Source organism: Abramis brama (assembly GCF_963993115.1).
Source record: "Abramis brama genome assembly, chromosome: 13".
NCBI classification, from domain to species: Eukaryota; Metazoa; Chordata; class Actinopteri; order Cypriniformes; family Leuciscidae; genus Abramis; species Abramis brama.
In genome coordinates, this window is record NC_139975.1 from 38,486,584 (window position 1) to 38,507,314 (window position 20,731).

Below are 20,731 nucleotides of genomic sequence, written 5' to 3' on the forward strand. Positions count from 1 at the left end.
TGTGTGTGTGGGAGGGAGAGGGGAGGGAGAGGGGAGGGAGAGGGAGAGGGGAGGGAGAGGGGGGGGGGGGGGGTGGGGGTTAAGGCCAGAGAATAAAAGCTAGGGAGAAAAACAAGAAAAGGAACAAAAACTATAAATTATAATAAACATAAATTTCAAACAAGAGAGAGGAGAGAAGAATCAGTCTTACAGCCCAGTATGCATTCATAAATTAAAAATTAATTTCAGCCCAATCCAACTTCCCCAAAACTACTGAACAGAGAGAGAGAGAGAGAGAGAGAGAGACATCCATACACACCTTTTCTTCAATCTCTTTGATCTGTCTTCTCTGCATGTCGATCTTATCTTCAAGCTCTCTGATCCTCTGTCAGATTAATGAAAAAGTGAATAAATAATTTACTAATTCTGTCATTCCAGACCTGTATGGCCTATTGTCTCTCATGAAAAACAACACGAGATATTTAGCAGAATGTTCAAGCATACAATGAAAGTGGATGGTGGACATCATGCACATTGCATGTAAAGAGCAGCACACACACACACACACACACACACACACACAATCACATACACACATTTGTTTTGCTATACTTGAGAGGACATTCCATAGGCGTAATGGTTTTTATACTGTTCAAACTGTATATTCTGTCCCTGTACACTAACCCTACCCCTAAACCTACCCGTCAAACACACACACACTCACTCACACACACTAACCCTACCCTACCCCTAACTAAACCTATCCATCACACACACACACACACACACACACACACACACACACTAACCCTACCCTACTCCTAAACCTACCCATCACACACACAGACACACACACACACACTCTAACCATACCCTACCCCTAAACCTACCCATCACACACACACACACACACACACACACACACACACACACACCCTACACCTAAACCTACCCATCACACACACACACACACACACACACACACAAACTCTAACCATACCCTGCCCCTAAACCTACCCTTCACACACAAATTTCTGCATTTTTACATAAAAAAAAAAAAAGAAGCTCATTCTGTATGATTTATAAGCTTGTTTCGTCAGTTTAGACCCACTGTGACACGAGTCCCCATAAGTCTGTGTGCATTCAGGTTTAAGTCCCCACCGGGATAGAAAAACATGTACACACACACACACACACACAGATCCTGACCTGCTGTGCAGACTGGAGCAGCTCCATGCGCTGCTGTAGCACTAGCGTGTCGGCATGGCGACTCTGCCTCAGGATCTGTCTCCGCACCGCCTCCATGGACTCGGCCAGCTGTGCTCTCTGCCTGTCACTCAAACTCTCGCCCACACAGCTGTCTGGATCCTGCTGGAGGGCGGAGTATAGAGTCGCCTCCAGCTCCTGCACCCTCTAAACACCACACACACACATCTATCATGAGTTGGGACAGTTCCCTTTCGAGGGAACGAGACGCTGCGTCAGTGATGCTTTGGGAACGCCCCTGTGTAATTGCGTATGAAGCACGTATGTCAACTAGTCCAATGACGAGAGTGAACGTCACGGGCGGGTGATGTCAAGTCCAGGAAAGGATAAAAGCACATCCGGTCTGATCGGTTTCATTTCTCAAATGTTTTACATCTTACACACTCTGTTGAGCAAATTGAGCAAACTGGCACTTACCACAAATATGATAAAAAATTATGTCCTGTCACTTTTTAATGAAATAAAGGCATCCATCTATAATGTAAGTAGTACTACATATGCTTTTACTTTCTTATATATATACTATTCTTCAATAAATATATTTGTCTGACAGGGAAGCTGTGCGCAAGCAGGAATATATATTATTTTTCAAAAATAAAAATAAAAAGCACCCCAGAAAAAAGGGCACTTTCTCTCCAGGAATAAAAAGGGCAGGTGCTCAAGCCCCCTTTGATGTCTATGTGTGCACGTGCCTGAGTGCGAGCATGTCCACAGAGCTGCCCTGTGGAGAAAACCGGATCAGCTGTTCGTCTGTTTCGGAAGCGACGAGAATACTTTTTGTGCGCAAAAACAAACAAAAATAACGACTTTATTCCACTATTCATTTCCTTCTCTCTGGGCCTCAAGTTTTCACGTCACACGCATCACACACATGACCAGCGTCGGCCAATAGTGAGCCTACGTGATGACGTACAGCACAGACGCACTGTGCTATTACACTACGTGAAAAAACTCGAGGCCCAGAGAGAAGGAAATGAATAGTGGAATAAAGTCGTTATTTTTGTGTGTTTTTTTGCGCACAAAAAGTATTCTCGTCGCTTTATAAACTTAAGATTGAGCCTCTGTAGTCACTTGGACTATATTAACGATGTCTTTAATGCATTTTCTGGGCCAGCAAGTTATAACGTCTTTATGGAGAAGTGATCCAGCTCTCAGATTTAATCAAAAATATCTTAATTTGTGTTCCGAAGATGAACGAAGGTCTTACGGGGTTGGAACAACATGAGGGTGAGTAATTACTGACAGAATTTTCATTTTTGGGTGAACTAACCCTTTAATGAAATAAAGGCATTCATCTATAAAGTAACTGTATATTATGTTGGCCTGTCTCGCTGCTTTTACTGTATAAAACAACAGCAGTTTGATATTTGAACAACTAATATTTGTAAAAAGGATTCACTTTTTGTAATTTCTAAAGGTAGTGCAACATATGCTTTTACTTTCTTGACAACTGTTTTTATGAGACTTAACTGTGGTACTGTAGGCCAACAACATTTCTTTTACTGACAAAACAACTGAATCAAATCAAATCAAACAAGGTACAATTGTTGATTACGCTACTAAATCTCATGGTCCTACCAGTTGGGCATGATCAAGAGCTTGCTTCCTGTAGTCCAGTTCCTCTTCCAGGAAACCTTTCTGTTTACTGAACAGCTCCTGTTGATCACAGTACAGCGAGGTCAAGACAGCAGCACACACTTTAATCGACTGTCATCAAGCCTCATCTATCACTAGACCGGCTGTAAGAACAAACAGCACAACTCATTCATCTCCGACCTTCTCATTCTCCAGATCAATCATTTTCTGCGTCAGCGCAGCTTCGGTGCTGTCAATCTGCTTCAGCCACTGGTCACAAAGACAAAGCAATTCAATAGAGCTACAGACAAAATAAAAGCCATATCATCTTTGAGGATTTAAAGAATGAAGGGCATGATACCTTTTCACATAAAGACAGCACAGTGCCTGCTTGAATTACTGTCACCTGCTCCTCATTTCGCAAGTTCTGTCAGAGAGAAGTGAAAAGTTCATTTCAGCTCTCAGTTGTGAACAGGAGTAACACGTGCACATATTAAAGATGGTTCTTACCCCATTATCGCCAAGAATGTCAAGCTTTTTCATGAGGTCAGGAATGATAACATCCTAAACCAAACACATGTGAAGATGAGGTACGCAATCATACAGTACATGTATGCAAATGTGTGAGGTGTAAAATTTTGGTGTTTACTGTATATGAATAATTGTATTGTATAAAGGATAGAACTGTGACATCCTATCGGTTATGGAGTATCAATGGATATAAACTTGTTTTGAACCAACACATTCATCCATCCGCACAATGGCCTTCATTTACAAAACGAAAGTATTACAAAAAACTGTTTTTTATAAACTGTTCAAAACGTGACATTTATCAATATGGACGTGAGCGATGGCTAAGATCAAATCTCACGTCAGGTTTCAACTCGAGTATGCAAGTTTCTGAGTTATCGTGAACTTGTGTGCAGCAATTGTTATGAGGGCATTTTGACTGGAATAAAAACCTATGAAGCCATATTCATGTGTTGCTAATGGTAAAATATTCTATTGACAGTATGTCATATATCCTATCCATAACATTAATAAAGTATTTTCTTATATTAAATACTTCTATAATAATTGTTTGTGATTATGAGGTTTACAGGTGTTTTTGGTCTAAGATCAATTTTCATCAAACATTACTTCTTCTTCTTGGGCTTGGCCGTGTTACATTTCTCCATGCTATAAACGTTTCGGTTACTGATGTAAACTTGGTTCCCTGAGATAACAGGAACGATCATTGCGTCAATTTATGATGCTAAAGGAAAACTTTTTTTCTCTGAAATACTGAAACCTTATTGAATCGCATTTGTGCAACTGTACAGACAAATGGCATTTCAGAGCGCACAAATGGGCAGGGACATCGGCCTATATGGGCCATTCTACAGAATTGGTGCAAAGTCAGAGTTGGAAACATCTTGAAATTTTTTTGTTTTTTCACACAAATTTTGCATGTATGCAAATTGAATAATATCCAAGGTACACTTTTCTAGTAATTGTGCAGTTAATTCTCATATTGTATTTTCAGAAAATGCTGGAATATTTTCCTTCTCCCCAAATTTGTCACTACCGAAACACAATATTAAATCATTTATTAAGAAGGCTTATAATGACCTATTAAGATTTTGTTTACATCTACCTTATAAATATATTTTTTTCTATTTTTAAAAAATATTTTTACTGGTTAAATCAATAAAGATGATAATTTTAATAATATTTTAAGTGTGATTTATGAGATTTGTTGTATTTTGAACCCAATCTTTCTTTGTAGAAGGCATAAAGTTTATCGTACTGATTTCAAAGTTAAGGATTCATTAGTTTGAATGTGCATTGAACCAAACACTATCATAACATCTTAGTTGATAATTCAATATACTTTATTTTTGACAAAACATCCCATGTTACGGTAGTGACTGCACATTTTTGGTAGTGACAGTAATGTTTTGGTAGTGACCACAATACTTAGTTTGCCATGGCTGAATCAGACTGTCCACATTTTATGTTAATATAAATAAATAACTATGATGCACATATGCAGTCAGTACATATAGCAGACACACATCTGACAGTAAATATCTTATAAGAACACCTAGAGCTATTCTATACTTTGGGTCTTGAGGTGCAAGTGAGAAGAGGTATGCTCATAGATTTTTCTTCCCAAAAAAACAACAACTTACAATGTAGACTCAGAACCACTTTGTTTTATTTTCATATTTTCAACATTTTGTTTATGAGTCATTCCGATAAATCTCCAGAACCACTGAACTCTCTCTCTCTGTGTGTGTGTGTGTGTGTGTGTGTGTGTGTGTGTGTTTACATAAAACATTAATTTCAGAATAATTTTCCTCATTCAGATAAATCTCCAGAACCACTGAACTGTGTGTGTGTGTGTGTGTGTGTGTGTGTGTGTGCGTGTGTGTGTGTGCGTGTGTGTGTGTGCGTGTGTGTGTGTGTGTGTGTGTACTGGTGTCTGATCACCCTCACTGGAAGTGCTAGGTGGTGTGGAAGCCCTGCAAAATGTCTCCATCTCTTTTTGCCTTTTCACCATCATCCTGTGTCTTTTCTGTCTTTTCCTCCATGCTTTTCTGACATGTCTTTGCTCCCTGTCAGATAATTCACTGATACTCTTCAACTTTCCCTCTTCCCTTCGTTTCTTATTTCTTTCGTTTTCTTTCCTTAAGTATTCCTCGTACTTCACTGGGTCTTCCCTCAACCTTTGTTTGTATTCTCTCTGTCTCTCTGTTGTAGTTTTTCTATTTTTTTAGGCATGTTGGTGTTTTATGTCATTCTCCCTGTCAAGTTAATCATAGAAATTAACATTACTGACAACAACCTTACACCTAAGCTAGTATCATGGACTGCAACCTTAAGTAATTGTAACCTCATCACATTACAGAATTTTAACAGAATATTGCATACTAAAACACTAAAACACTACTAAAACATACTACAGTAGTAATTATTTGCATAACTGTACTAAAATGTAGTTTATTCCTCCAAATAAAGGATTATGTGTTCCCTTTTGTCACTACCAAAACAATGTCACAACCGAAACTTCAAGAAAATGTTTTGGTTGTGACTGTTTTGGTAGTGACAATTTTAGATAACTTTTGAGCCTAGCTCGAAGATGCTAATCAGCACATGGTTAGCAATCACTGGTCAGAACAGTTGAACACGTATAACAACTAAATTTTATGGAATAACATCCAAAAAAGTTTTCTCAATAGCAGAAAAAATGAGTTTGGTAGTGACATTCCTTAAAGTTACACACAGATTTTTAGACTTTAGAACACATTTACCTCAAAATGATGGGATCAATCTACTCACCATATAGCACATGAGAGAGAGGGACACAGGAATATTTCCTGATCAAAAATGTAGGAGTGTGGTTAAAATCAGTCTCAGCCAATGGACTACAACATTCACTGTTTTGGTAGTGACATGAAAATGCGGGACATGTTTTTTTAGATAAAGTTTCATGATTTAAAAATAAAATATAAAATAAATATTTTTTTTAACTTCATTTTTTTAAAAAAAACGAAAATATTTTTTTAAAAACAAGAATGGAAAAAATTGCAAAAATTTTTTCAATATCATTTTCACAAGTTGAAATTTAGGGGTTAGGGTTTGGGACAGCCACCTCCTAATTGAAAGTAGCCCATAAATTATGATTTTATAAATATAAAGCTTACTGATATCTTAAATATTATTGTGGGTTTCAATAGATAATTGAAGGATCTTAGTAAACATCTAAGATTTTAATAATTAAATGCTTTTCAAATGTGTTTTTTGGATGAGGGACAGCAGTTTGCACCAATTCTGTAGAATGGCCCATATAAGCTGGTGCTGAAAGCCATTTCATCAGAATATTTCGACTGAGGAGCAGCAAGCTTCGACTTGATAGCCAGCACAGTAGCGAGACCAGCATTCGCAATGCACCGAAACATTCCCTTTCAAAACGGTTAACTTGTATTGTGTCAGTTGCTGTCCAATCAATGCGTAGAATGGAAGAGCCATCCTGCGAGCCTAACCTGGGGCACTCGAGGTTATAGGGCCCTTTGATAGGCTAGCCATCAATCCAGGAGAGCCCACTAGTGGTGGAACCCTTGAAATTAGTTTAAATGGAACAGCCTAAGCCCTTGATCACTGGAATAGGCAATGGAGCTCATTAATTATTTACAGTTTTTCCTTATGAAATTGTTTTAAGCATCATTCTATAGGCCTGTATGTTTGCTTGTGCTGTTGGAGAAAATATAAAAAAATTACACAAACGAAAATGATAATACAATAAACTATAACAGTCAGCTTAAGGTATTTACAAGTATTCTCCAATAACTCCAATAACAAGTTACTCCAATAACAGACATTAGAGTTGTGTGGGGTGGGGGTAAATTAAGTGCGATCTGCTGTGATTTCACAAACGTGTTGCATTGTGGACTATGGGTCTATAGTGTACATATTGAGTAGACTTGCTCCCTCAGTCATAATCGAGGGGTCGAGTGTCTATCCTCGAGTGACTTACCTCGCCCACTTGACGAAGTTGAACGCACCTCAAAATGATGGCTGGATTCCCCCGAAGGGAAGTGCTTAGGGAAGTTCACAAGTGTTTGTCTAAAAGTGGAGTTATGGACAATCCCATGAGGCAACGGGAGAGAATTTATGAATGGCAGTGAAGCGACGCAACTGACTTCAACAATACTATTGATCTGACTGTAATGACGCTGCTGTATGAGAACTGAACTGAGCTGTAAGATGACATAATTTTTGCAGAACTGCTTTATAGATTAAATGAAGTAATTTGATAATTGATGATCTTTACAATGGATCCGAATCAACACTGAACTAACTTCAGCTGAACAACAGGCGAAATGCATTATTTTCCTGTTATCTCTGTAAAGCTGCTTTGAAACAACATGTATTGTATAAAGCGCTATAGAAATAAAAGTGACTTGACTTGACATCCACATTTCATTCATACTTCCCACATTCATATTATATAGAACATACTTTTTTTAACAGTCGTGAGGCAAGTTCAAATTCAAAAGTAGTACCTACTCAGATAGTTAGCGATTTCGGACGTAGCGTGTGAATTTTTGGGCATGATATTCAAATGACAATTGTTTTCAACCGCCACATTTATCAACGTCTGATCATTCATATGAGGGGATTGGCTGCATACGAATGTTTGATGAACCCAGTTGTAAGATGATTTCTGCACTCATTTCTACGTTAGATTGATAAATGAGGCTTATTATTTTTATATTTCTATACTTAGTATATTTTAAATGAAACACCTTGACATTAGTTATTTTGGCATTAAATGGTTGTATGTCAGTATGTGTGTGTGAGTGTGTGTGTGTGCATGTACAGGTGTGTTTTTACCTTGACACCCTCTTGTTGGCAGTGTAGCTGTAGGATACTGTTGTTTTCAGAGGCAGAGATTTGCAGGTTAAAGGCAGGAGAACGCCGTTCCCTCTCCTATTGATTAAAAGAATAACTGGTGGTGAAATATACAGAGAAAACTTATTTCGGGCGTAATAGTATCTGTAGAGAAACTGTTGTTTTAAAGGGATAGTTTCAAAATTCTAATTCTGGAATTGTTCAACCAAAAATAAAACATTCCCTTTAAAAAGAACTTGCGTTGTGTCGAGATGACGCTGTGGGTACTCTCTGTGTGATTACTTTGTGAAGCACTTGTGAAATCAGTCCAATGGCGTATAGGCGGGTGACGTCATGGCAGGAAGCTATAAAGCACAGCCAGACCAAACATTGTCAGCTTCTGTGTCTTCAGCAAGCGCTCTGTGTGAAACTGTCTCTGTCTATTTATTGTTGTTTGTCCACAAGTATAATATATCTAGACAGGAGCATAATGGCGTAAAGGAGCATAAAGACCTTGTTTACTTGTCTGGTTAATCATTGGCTGCATTTAATTCTGAGGAAATTAATTGTGAAATTTCCTGGGTGGAAATGAATCACACCTCATTATACGGTGCCCATCTCCCTTTGGTGCCCTCAGGGGCCGTTCTGCCAACCCCATCACCTCGTGTGCTTCAGGGCGCAATGGTCTCCAGCGAGTTCTAGTCTCATGCGAGCCCTTATCTCAGCTGGGATTCTTGCCCCCCCCGAGGAGGGTCTCAGAGCAATTAGTTCGGCTGTTCCTTGCCTGTGTGCCGCTTCAGGGCACTGACTTGGTTGCTTGAGTAATACCAGAGACCAGTCTCGAGAGGCTGGTTCTCTTAATTTCCGGGGGGAGGTGGTTAACACCTCACTATACGGTGCCCATTTCCCTACCATGGCTTCGAGGGGCCATTCTGCCAACCCCACAACCTCGTGTGCGTCAGGGCACAGCAGTCTCCGACGAGCCCATATGTTCGCTCGGAAACATAGTGGCACAGGGATGCTCGCCCCCTCTGAGGTCTCAGAGCAGTCAGTTCGGTTGTTCCCTGCCGGTTTGCCATACAGCACCAAATTGGCTGCTTGAGTAACACCTAGACCAGTCTTGAGAGATTGGTTCTCTTAGAAGATTTTTTAGCAGCGTGGGAATTTCTGCCTAACATATCTCAACAGTAGCAGAGCGTCTTCTCCCGGGCCCCTGGGTCAGGCTAGCGCTCTCAACCGCAGCCTTCAAGGGGTAAGACGGATCTGAGGACTGTCATTATTTTCAAGAATGCTGCGGGGAAAAAAGGTCCCGAGGGGTCAGGCCAACGAGGGCAGTCTCCCCCGAAGTAAAGCGATTAACACGTCAATATATGTTGCCCCCTGCCCTTCGGTGCCCTCAGGGGACCGTTATGCTAACCCCGCCACCTCGTGTGTTTCGGGGCGCAGCGGTCTCCAGCGAGCACATATCTCAGGGTCCACCCGGAAAAGTAGTGGTCCTGGGATGCCCGGTCTCAGAGCAGTCAGTTTGGTCGTTCCCTGACGGTTCACCATCACAGGGCGTCAGGCTGATTGCGCAACAAAAAACCAGAAGCCAGTCTTGAGAGGCTGGTACCTCTAGTAGAATTTTTGGCAGCCTGGAAGCTACTGCCAAATGTTTCTCGTTGGGTCCTGCAGACTATAGAAAAGAGTTATCAAATACAGGCGGGTCTCGCCCGCCCAGGTTTATGGGGGTCCTACCCACCATGGTGGACCCCGAGCAGGCTCTGGTAATGGAACAAGAAGTGAAAACCTGCTGGAGAAAGGGGCCATAGAACATGTACCTCCCTCCAACAGGGAAACTGGGTTCTACAGCCGGTATTTCATAGTTCCAAAGAAGGATCCCATTTTGGATCTGCGAGTGCTGAACGAGTCAGTCATGCAGCTAAAATTCTAGACAAATCATGCCACAGATCAGAACCGAGGACTGGTTTGTAACGATAGATCTTAAGGATGCATACTTCCATATATCCATCCTTCCATATCACAGTAAGTTCCTGAGGTTTGCTTTCAGAGGCAAAGCATACCAATATCGAGTTCTTCTATTTGGCCTAGCACTATCACCCCGCTCTTTCACGAAATGTGTAGATGCAGCTCTGGCGCCTCTGTGCCTGCAGGGTATTCGCATCATGAACTACATCAACGATTGGTTGATTCTGGCTTAGTTGCATCAGTTGGCGGTTACCCCAAGGTAGTGGAGCTCATATAGAGTTGCAGACGTGGCTGTACTGCGTCTTTACATGGTTTCCCTGATTGTCTCTACTCCCGGGAGTTCTGGAGAACAGAGTTATGGAAGTGTGGGTTTGGCCTCTGAGGGGGCCCAACTCATAGACTCAGGTCTCTCAACTGAGGTTGTTAAGGCCACGATCACTCTAGAGCTCCCTGCACAGGAAACAAACCGGTTTCCTCCGTGGTGCGTTGGAGCAGGAGGAGTATGGTGGCTTTGTAGCCTTGTATTAGGGGTATCCCTACAAGAGATGTGTGATGCGGCGGGCTGTTCCTTTCCACACACACTCGTCGGGTTTACAACCTAGTTTTGGGCTTCACTCCTGGGTCCCAGGTGATTCTGTCTTTGTTGTGCTCGCCTGATTTCACACAAGACAGGCACTGGTCACATTGGTATAGATGTTCCCATAGCGTCAATCTCGACGCAACGTGAGTTCCCTTGAAAAGGAACACCTCAGTTACGACTGTAACCTCAGTTCCCTGAAGAGGGAACGAGACATTGCATCACCCTGCCATACTTCCGTTGTCCCTGTGATCGGAAGTTGACAATGTTTGGTCTGGGTGCGTCACCCGCCGATACGCCATTGGACTGATTTCACAAGTGCTTCACGACGCAGTCACACAGTGTGTTTCCACAGTGTCAATCTCGACGCAACGTCTCGTTCCCTCTTCAGGGAACCGAGGTTACAGTTGTAACCGAGGCGTTCTTTCTTCAGCTGAACAAAAAAAAGAGATTTTATTTAAAGAATATCCTAACAGCTCTTCAACATACAAAAAAAACAAACAATAATAATAATAATAATAATAATAATAATAAGTATATATATATATATATATATATAAATATATATATATATTAAAAATTACAAAACAAAGCACATAAAAGTGGTCCATGCGCTATATTCCATGTCTTCTAAAGTCATACAATGGATGGTGAAATAACTTACATTTTGGTCTTTTCATCACACAAAGCTACCATGAGACTTCAGGTAAACTCACAGATAATACAGTATCATCACAGTATAAAATATCACTCAAATGCGCTTAAAAAGAGCACACTTTCATGGCTATTTTTCTTTAGCACACAAGTACGCTTTTTTTAAGTCTATTTTGTAATAGTGTCAAATTTAAAGTTTTTCCTTAAAGTATGTCTAAATCATGTTTTAATAAACCTTTGTCTTGTTTTAAAGAGCACTTTTTCTGACTGACTAACAGACTAAAGACAGACATGATTATAATTTTAACTGTACTGTTATTTGATATTACATTAAAAATGAATATTTAAAAATAGTATCTAAATATAGAAAAATACAAATGGCAATACAATGATTTTAGTCAACAATAAATGCTTGTCAGTACATTCCGCAGTAACTTTAACCATAATTCAGAAACAATATAAGGAATTATGGAATTACATATAAAGATGTACTTGATCAAAAAGCACTAAAACTAATTGCATTTATTACATTAATTATCATTACATTCAGTTCACACTGAAGTATATTCCTTTAAAGTATATTATTATTATTAAGAGTATATATTAATACATTGTTTTCACAAGGGCAGCTTCCACTTGCAGGATATTCTTCAAACATTCACTATCTTGTGTTTAACAGAATAAAGAAAGGAATACGTGCTTGAAAGGGCATGATATTTTTGGGAAGAATCCGTACAGGTTATTATAATATAACACCAAACACAATCAAACGACATTATGGAACAGAATGTGTGCAGATCCTATAAATATTGTTGAATACTGTAGGCTCTGTGACACTGCTTATGTTTCTCTGCTGTAAGTCGCTTTTGGATAAAGTGACTGCTGATTCCATCATCACTACGTCACATGACCTAACTATGATTAGAAGAGCCACAGAATGGCTTAAAACACTAAGAATAGAAATTGTGACATGATGCTGAAAGACAAATGAAAATCTTTTCCTCAATAAAGAAAAAGCAATGCTGTTATCAGGTCATTCAGGTGTGGAACGATATGAGGGCGAGAGAATGCTCAGGTTTGGATGAACGATCCCTTTGAGCACACTTATATAATCAGATGTTTCAGCTGAAATACTGATAAAGAACAGCATGTCATTTGCCACCAGTATTCACTCCAGTGTTTGTAGTAATTGTATGTAAAGTGCTCTTTCTTCCTGGTTTCTGCAGTTACTGTACAGGGGTGATCAGGACACACACTAACACGGGGCTAGTTGTCACACACATGGTTTAAAACATTCCACACATGCCAGCATGACGGAACTTGGTGTATTTACTAATTATCATATCAATACTATATAATGAAAAGATTGCACCAAAATTTAAAAATCTTTGGAAGATATCACTGAACATTTAACCATGGCAAAAGTAATTTTTTTACATGTGTTAATGTTGATCTAACTAGCAGAAGTTAAAGTTAAATCCCACTTGCACAGGCGAGGCATGTTGTCACACTGCGTTACAATGAGAACTATTCTATACTTTTATGATTTCTACTGAGAAAACATGAGAAAAAGGTCAATAAACACTCAATGTTCAGAAATTATTAATTATTATTATGTTTTGAACTGTGCTGTATAGCTGTGTTTTACTGTGTTTGTTGTCAAACTAAAATATATATATATATTTTGAATTATTAAAAAATGCCATTATTTAATATAAAAAAAGTTAATAATTGTATTTTATTGACACATGTTTTTAGTTTGTCTTGTATATTTTTTAATTAGATAATATTTTAATCTGTCATATGGTCATATGTTATAATGAACCCCACCTATGGGGCATGTTGTCACATTTCACTTCCATTCTTTCAGGGTAAATCAAGAAACAAATATACACCGTATTAATGAAACAAAACCACATAATTGTACTAGACATGTGTGAAATTAATGTGGGACAAAATAAATTCACTGAACCCCAACTGGATTTACACAAACTGAGAAAGTCAGGAAGTGTTAGTGTGTGCGCCGCTCTCCGCTACTGTACGTCTGATTCTCTAGTGAATAACATTCTCACAAATAATCCACAACAATCACACGTATGATATCTACAGATGCATGACATTATCAAAGCATTCAAAAACAGAACATATTTTGGGATGATGATGTGCTAAATGAAATCTGACATAACCATTAAATTATAGTGAATTTGTGCATGTAAACAAAAGTTTGACGTCCCACACACACAAATAAAACACAGCATGCGGGAGATGTGCAGTCCAAAAGAAAAAGATTGGTGAGGAGTTTCATTCAAATAGCTTTTATTCCATTGAAACGTATATATTTAACAAAACAATGGTGATATAAATATACAGTTTTGAAAACATGAGCACATTCAGAGTGTGTGTGAGGACTGGTGTGTGTAGACGTGAGCCGGGTTTGAGCGCTGATGATGCGGGAGCAAAACACACTCTCTTACTTCCAGCTCCAGGATCCTGAACTCCAGCAGCTCGTTCTGATCCAGCGTATCCCGAACCTCAGAGCGTAAGCGCATCTCACACTGCTCCAGCGAGGCTATCTACCACACACACACACAGAGAGAGAGAAACACACACCGACCAGTGTTAGTGCTTGTGTTTGAGTGTGTGTGTATTAGAGGAATCGACGGCTCTACCTTTTCTCTGAGCTCCTGGTTCATCCTGATGAGGTTCTGCTTTTCCTCTGCCCACTTTGAGTCCTGCATCACACACACACACACACACCGCTACACATTACACTACTTATACTTCTCTAACACTCCTATTCCTCACTACACACTAATCACACACACACTCTCATTCGCTCAATCAAAGCAAAACAAATGATCAGTCTGAAACAATCAGCTCAACATAAACAGAGCAAACACACACACACACACTTACACACACACACACACACTCACACACACACTTACACACACACACACACACACACACACACTCACACACACACATACACACACACTCTCACACACTCACACACACAGAAAAAATAAATAAAATGAGAGTTAAAGATGGAGAAATGGCTGATTTATTAGGCATCATGCAGGAAAGGGCATTTCCATATTTTCCAGGAAAGGAACATCTAGCAACCAATGAAAGACGAGCAGAGAAATGCATGCGAGAGCAGCTGACCAATGACAAACGTGCACTGGGAATCAGCCAATCGTTAAACCACAGCAGATCTCAACCTTTTGACTTCAAGACCCCAAACTGTCCACAGCAATAAAGGCTCGTCCACTCACAGATTCTGTCCAATAAAACATTAAAGCTTGGCATATCTAGAAACACATCTTGATTTGTAGTTGTTTTATCTAATATATCTCTGATTTGAAGTCATCTGAAGTCAGCCCTGGTTGAGATCCACAGTAATGATGTTTTCTTTGACAGCACACTGTGATGATGCCGAATCCCACAATGCAATGCATTTCCATCATCAGTTCGATGGATGAACTGGAAATAAAATAAACTTTGATTTTGAAACTTTTTTTTACAATGGATTAAAATCCTACAGTTTTATTTCCGGAATGATGAATGGACATCATTCAGCGGATTAAACGTGGAATTTGATGAGGTCATGCAAAAGCAATGTTGCACGCTTGAATCATTTCTTATTTCTGTTATACATACTATATTGAAAAGGTCATGAAACCTAAACTTTCCGCTTGCGTTGCTCATCATAGATACAATGTTATCATCCGTTAGTTTTAACTGTAGCTTAAACTTTTTTGCTCTATTTTCGTCTTCCGGGGTTTTAAATCTTCATGTTGTCAATCTCTCAGGACGTGATGTTTCTCACAGCTGTAGTCCATCGATGAGAATTATTCATGAGACTGAGTGTCCTTATCCAATGAGAAGACGCTTCTCTTAATTATTCATGAGACTGAGTGTTCTTATCCAATGAGAAGACGCTTCTCTTAATTATTCATGAGCCTGAGTGTTCTTATCCAATGAGAAGACGCTTCTCTTAATTATTCATGAGCCTGAGTGTCCTTGTCCAATGAGAAGACGCTTCTCTTAATTATTCATGAGCCTGAGTGTTCTTATCCAATGAGAAGATGCTTCTCTTAATTATTCATGAGACTGAGTGTCCTTATCCAATGAGAAGACGCTTCTCTTAATTATTCATGAGACTGAGTGTTCTTATCCAATGAGAAGACGCTTCTCTTAATTATTCATGAGCCTGAGTGTCCTTATCCAATGAGAAGACGCTTCTCTTAATTATTCATGAGACTGAGTGTTCTTATCCAATGAGAAGATGCTTCTCTTAATTATTCATGAGCCTGAGTGTCCTTATCCAATGAGAAGACGCTTCTCTTAATTATTCATGAGACTGAGTGTCCTTATCCAATGAGAAGACGCTTATCTTAATTATTCATGAGACTGAGTGTTCTTATCCAATGAGAAGACGCTTCTCTTAATTATTCATGAGACTGAGTGTCCTTATCCAATGAGAAGACGCTTCTCTTAATTATTCATGAGACTGAGTGTTCTTATCCAATGAGAAGACGCTTCTCTTAATTATTCATGAGACTGAGTGTTCTTATCCAATGAGAAGATGCTTCTCTTAATTATTCATGAGCCTGAGTGTTCTTATCCAATGAGAAGACGCTTCTCTTAATGATTCCTGTCAGCACGTGTTGCATGTGTGCGGAGTGTGAAAAACGCGTTCATGGATCACGAGTGAGGGTTTGTTTTGGCTTTGTAAGAGTTTCTGAGTGGAATAAATTCTCCTACAGTGAGCAACCGTGTGTCTTTAGAGATCATTTACATAACGCCTCAAAGAATGCAACACTGCATTCATATACTATACTGGGAATCTGGCAGAGTTCGGCACAACACCGGGAGTAAAAACTAAAAAATATATATATTTTAATTGTTTAACAGCAGAATTCATGACGACAAACTGCATTACCCATGATGCTGTATAGTAAATTCCACCAATCAAAATGTAGCGGAGAGCAAGTCGTGCCAGAAACGCTCTGTAGAGAATAGCCACTCCCATGAGGCACTGCACAGGACGTAATCAAGCTCTCAAAATACTTAAATATGTGTGTGTGTGTTTATATAAACATAAATATTTTGCATGAAACTGAAAAAAATATATTATTTCTGTTTCTGGTTGGCTTGGTTAATGCTTATAATGCTTTAACGTAAACTTTTCAAACATCTCTATGGAAGAAAGTGAATGTATAAGATACTTCTGGACCCATTACATGTGTGCCCTCGTTCGCCCTCAGTTTTAGGTCAAAGGTCAGGATGTGCACTGTTCTCAAATCTAGGGTTACGGCAGGCTGTGAATAAAAGTTTACAGTATAAAGGAGAGACGCTAGGCCAAAACAGCTTCTTTACACAAACTGTGCTGATCGATCTGATTCAAATATCCATTATAAAACCTGTATAATTGTTGTTAACACATAAGAGCCTTGCATTGGACATGCAACGTAAATGTAAATAAATTTGACAGAATTGCACTGGTCCTGTGGGTGAAGTCACATGATTTGGCACCATATCGTCTCTGTGTAGCGCCAGCACACAAGCATGGCAGTCAGAAAGACGAGCAGCGAGGCCATGTGACCCTCGTTCTCCTTTACCTGCCCCTTCTCTGCCAGGCTCCGCTCCAGGTCATCGATCCGGGCCTGACAGCCAATCAGCTCCGCCTGCAGCTGCTCCCGTGTCTGACGGACAGAGCAAGAGCCAATCAGAGAGCCGGCCTCGGCCATGTACACTCTACACGGGCTGCTTTTCAACTTCAAATCAATTACAAAATTTGGTGAGGAATTTTCTGAGGCAGGAACTTTCGGCCATGCTTGCTACAATGCTGGATGAGCGGCATTTCAGTGTGGGAAGAGGAGATGCTGAAAAGGTCTTGAAGTTCAGTTAAACTGGATCTAAACATTGGAGTGATTGATGGAGATTTAAAGGGATAGTTCACCCAAAAATGAAAATTAGCCCATGATTTACTCACCCTCAAGTCATCCTAGGTGTGTATGACGAATTCAATCAGAGTTATATTAAAATAATGTCCACAACGGCTCTCTTTACCCAGCATTTTTCTCGCTAATGTCCGGTCACTGGTCAGTAAAATGGATGAACTTCGCCTGTGCATTATCTGCAATAAGAGAATTATGGAATCCAATATCATAGTTTTTACAGAAACATGGCTGAATATTGCCATTCCGGACAGCGCTATTGAGTTAGCTGAGCGCTACACTCTCCGGGCAGACAGGACGGCAGAAGACTCCGGTAAGACCAGAGGCGGAGGGTTGTGCATTTATATAAATAAAGCTTGCACCAACTCTGTTATCACTGGAAGACACTGCTCACCTAACCTGGAATTTCTTATGGTTAAATGTAGACCCTTTTATATGCCCAGAGAATTTACATCGACAACCGTAACTGCAGTATACATTCCCCCGGACGCTAATGCTAACCTTGCATTGAAAGAACTACATGCAACCATTAGCAAACAACAAACAATTCACCCAGAGGTTGCTTTGATTGTTGCGGGTGACTTGAATCACTCCAACTTAAAGACGGTCCTCCCCAGATTTGATCAGCATGTCTCCTGCTACACCAGAGATGAGAAAACTCTGGACCAGGTTTACACTAACATACCTGGAGCTTACAGAGCTACCCCCTCCCCCATTTGGGTAAATCAGATCATATCTCCCTGTTCCTCTTTCCCACGTACTTATCACTTATTCAACGCGTGGACAATCAAAGTGTGGCCAGAGGGAGCAGACTCTGAACTGCAGGACCCCTTTCAACAGACTGATTGGAAAGGCAACCTGTGGCTCCTACATAGACATCGACAGCTACGCTTCCTTCCTACTGGATCATATAATCATTACAATAGACAGTGTCGCTACACAGAAACAGATCACTCTGTTCCCAAACCAGAAGCTCTGGATAAATAGAGAGGTTCGCTTCTTACTGAAGGCACGCAACACTGCCTTTAGATCTGGAGATGCACAGGCCTACAGTATAGCCAGAGCTAATCTGAGGCATTAAGAAGGCCAAGCACTGCCACAAGCTGAAGACTGAGGAACACTTCACCAACTCAAACTCACAACGGATGTGGCAGGGCATTCAGGCCTTAGTGACTACAAACCTACTTACCCCTCTCCTCCATCCACCGATATCACCTTCCTTAATGAGCTAAATAACTTTTATGCTCGCTTTGAAAGGGATAACCAGGAACTGACAAACAAAATTGAGCTTTCTGCTGACCTCCTGCTATTTACACTCACGACCAGTGAAGTCAGCGCAGCATTGAGCAGGATTAATGCAGGGAAAGCTGCAGGGCCTGACGGCATTCCTGGACGTGTTCTCAGGACGAGCTGGAGAACTGGTGGGTTCTGACAGTCTTATTCAACCGGCCTCTTGCAGAGCTACTGTGCCTGCCTGCTTCAAGACCACTTCTATTGTACCAATACCAAAAAACTCCTCCGCAACGTGCCTTGGTAAATGGTAAATGGACTGCATTTATATAGCGCTTTCACAGACCTATGGCCTCCAAAGTGCTTTACATAGCCTCACATTCACCCATTCACCCACACATTCACACACAGACGGCGGTGTCAGCCATGCAAGGCACCATCCAGCTCGTCAGGAGCAGCTGGGGTTAGGTGTCTTGCTCATGGACACCTCGACACTTGGTCAGGTGGAACCGGGGATTGAACCACCAACCTTTCGGTTTGTAGACAACCTACATGAACCACTGAGCCACTGCCGCCCTAATGATTACCGCCCAGTTGCACTTACCCCCATCAACACCAAGTGCTTTAAGCAGTTGGTCTTGGATCTCCCGCCCACACTGGATACTTATCAATTCGCCTATCGCAAAAATAGGAGCACGGAAGATGCAATTTCCATAACGCTGCACTCAGTTCTCTCTCATTTTGGACAATAAAGACATGGAATGCTGTTCCTTGATTTTAGTTCAGCGTTCAACACTGTCATCCCATCCAGGTTAATCATCAAACTTAGAGACTTGGGTATCAGTACTTTACTCTGCAACTGGCTATCAGAGTTTCTGACCAACAGACCCCCCAGTATGACCGGTTAGACCGCCATTGCTCTTCTACCCTCACTCTTCACACTGGTGTACCACAGGGCTGTGTGCTGAGTCCTTTCCTCTATTCCCTTTTCACCTACGACTGTGATCCTGTACATGGTTCTAGCATCACTGTCAAGTTTGCAGATGACACCGCGGTGATCGGACTCATCAAGGTCTACCACGAGTCAGCCTACAGGGAGGAGGTGGACCGCAGAGCTGCATGGTGCACTAATTACAACTTGTTGCTCAACACTAAGAAAACCAAAGAACTCATAGTAGACTTTAGGAAGGAGAAACGTGGAGCACACACACACCCATCCATATCAATGGCGAGGTAGAGGACTGTGTCACTAGTTTTAAATTCCTAGTGATTCAACTGTCCAATGACCTTACATGGACAATCAACAGCTCCACACTGGTCAAGAAGGCTCACCAGCGCCTGTTTTCCCTGCGGACTGGAGATCCATCTCTCCTCAGAAATCCTGATGAACTTCTGATGTGCTGTCGAGAGTATCCTGGCCAACTGGATTTCAGTTTGGTCTAGAAGATGTACTGTGTCAGACCGGAAAGCACTGCAAAGGGTGGTGAACACTGCCCAACGCATTGTAGGAACTGCACTCCCAAACCTAGAAGAAATCTACAGGAAACGTTGTGACAGGAAAGCACTAGTGGTGACCGATATTGGTGTTTTCATGGCCGATGCCGATATCTTAGAGAGCAGGGTGGCCGATGGCCGAGATATATATATATATATATAATTTTTATTTTAATCAATATTCAATAATCAATATCACTACAAATCTTTAAAATAAACATGGCAATTTCTTGTATCTGCAATCCTATTACAGTTTTTTTCACAAATAAAGTAATTGTTTAAAAATATATGAATATGTGAATAAAAAGGAAGTAAACACTGTAACAGGGCACTCAGTAATCTGGTAATTTCGTGCGCATTGGTAATTTTACATACAGCACACAGTGAAAACTATATGAATATGACACAGTGGGCAACTGGATATGGCACAGCATATTTTAAAATGAAGGATTTAAAGTTTTTCGATCGCGTCTCCTGAAGCTGATCTTCTGTTCACATTCACTCACTTCACACGGACCGACCGTCACTCGCAGTCACACGTTTATCAGGCTACAAATGCACACTTCACAAGATATCACAGCGGGATTCCATTAAATCTGCAAGCTTTGTGAAAATAAATGTTTATTAGATATTCAGAGATTTGTTT

General features: G+C 40.5%; 1 protein-coding gene across 11 annotated transcripts in view; it reads right to left on the reverse strand.

The window, feature by feature from the left end:
- Positions 1–68: 68 nt before the first annotated feature.
- The window catches only part of jakmip1 (janus kinase and microtubule interacting protein 1), a 54,716-nt gene continuing 34,053 nt past the window's right edge, over positions 69–20,731 (reverse strand). For 4 of the 11 annotated variants that reach the window (XM_084132850.1, XM_084132853.1, XM_084132854.1 and 1 more), the window contains 11 exons: positions 17,023–17,106; positions 14,065–14,127; positions 13,870–13,968; positions 8,200–8,295; positions 3,331–3,384; positions 3,182–3,247; positions 3,022–3,090; positions 2,824–2,901; positions 1,189–1,392; positions 299–364; positions 69–130 (listed from right to left, as the gene is read on the reverse strand). In XM_084132850.1, the coding sequence (XP_083988976.1) occupies positions 80–130; positions 299–364; positions 1,189–1,392; positions 2,824–2,901; positions 3,022–3,090; positions 3,182–3,247; positions 3,331–3,384; positions 8,200–8,295; positions 13,870–13,968; positions 14,065–14,127; positions 17,023–17,106 (930 nt within the window). In that variant the 3' untranslated portion in view covers positions 69–79. Of the gene's footprint in view, positions 131–298; positions 365–1,188; positions 1,393–2,823; positions 2,902–3,021; positions 3,091–3,181; positions 3,248–3,330; positions 3,385–8,199; positions 8,296–13,688; positions 13,969–14,064; positions 14,128–17,022; positions 17,107–20,731 lie in introns of those variants that run through there. The other 7 variants (XM_084132852.1, XM_084132855.1, XR_014608717.1 and 4 more) reach the window with 7 other exon arrangements.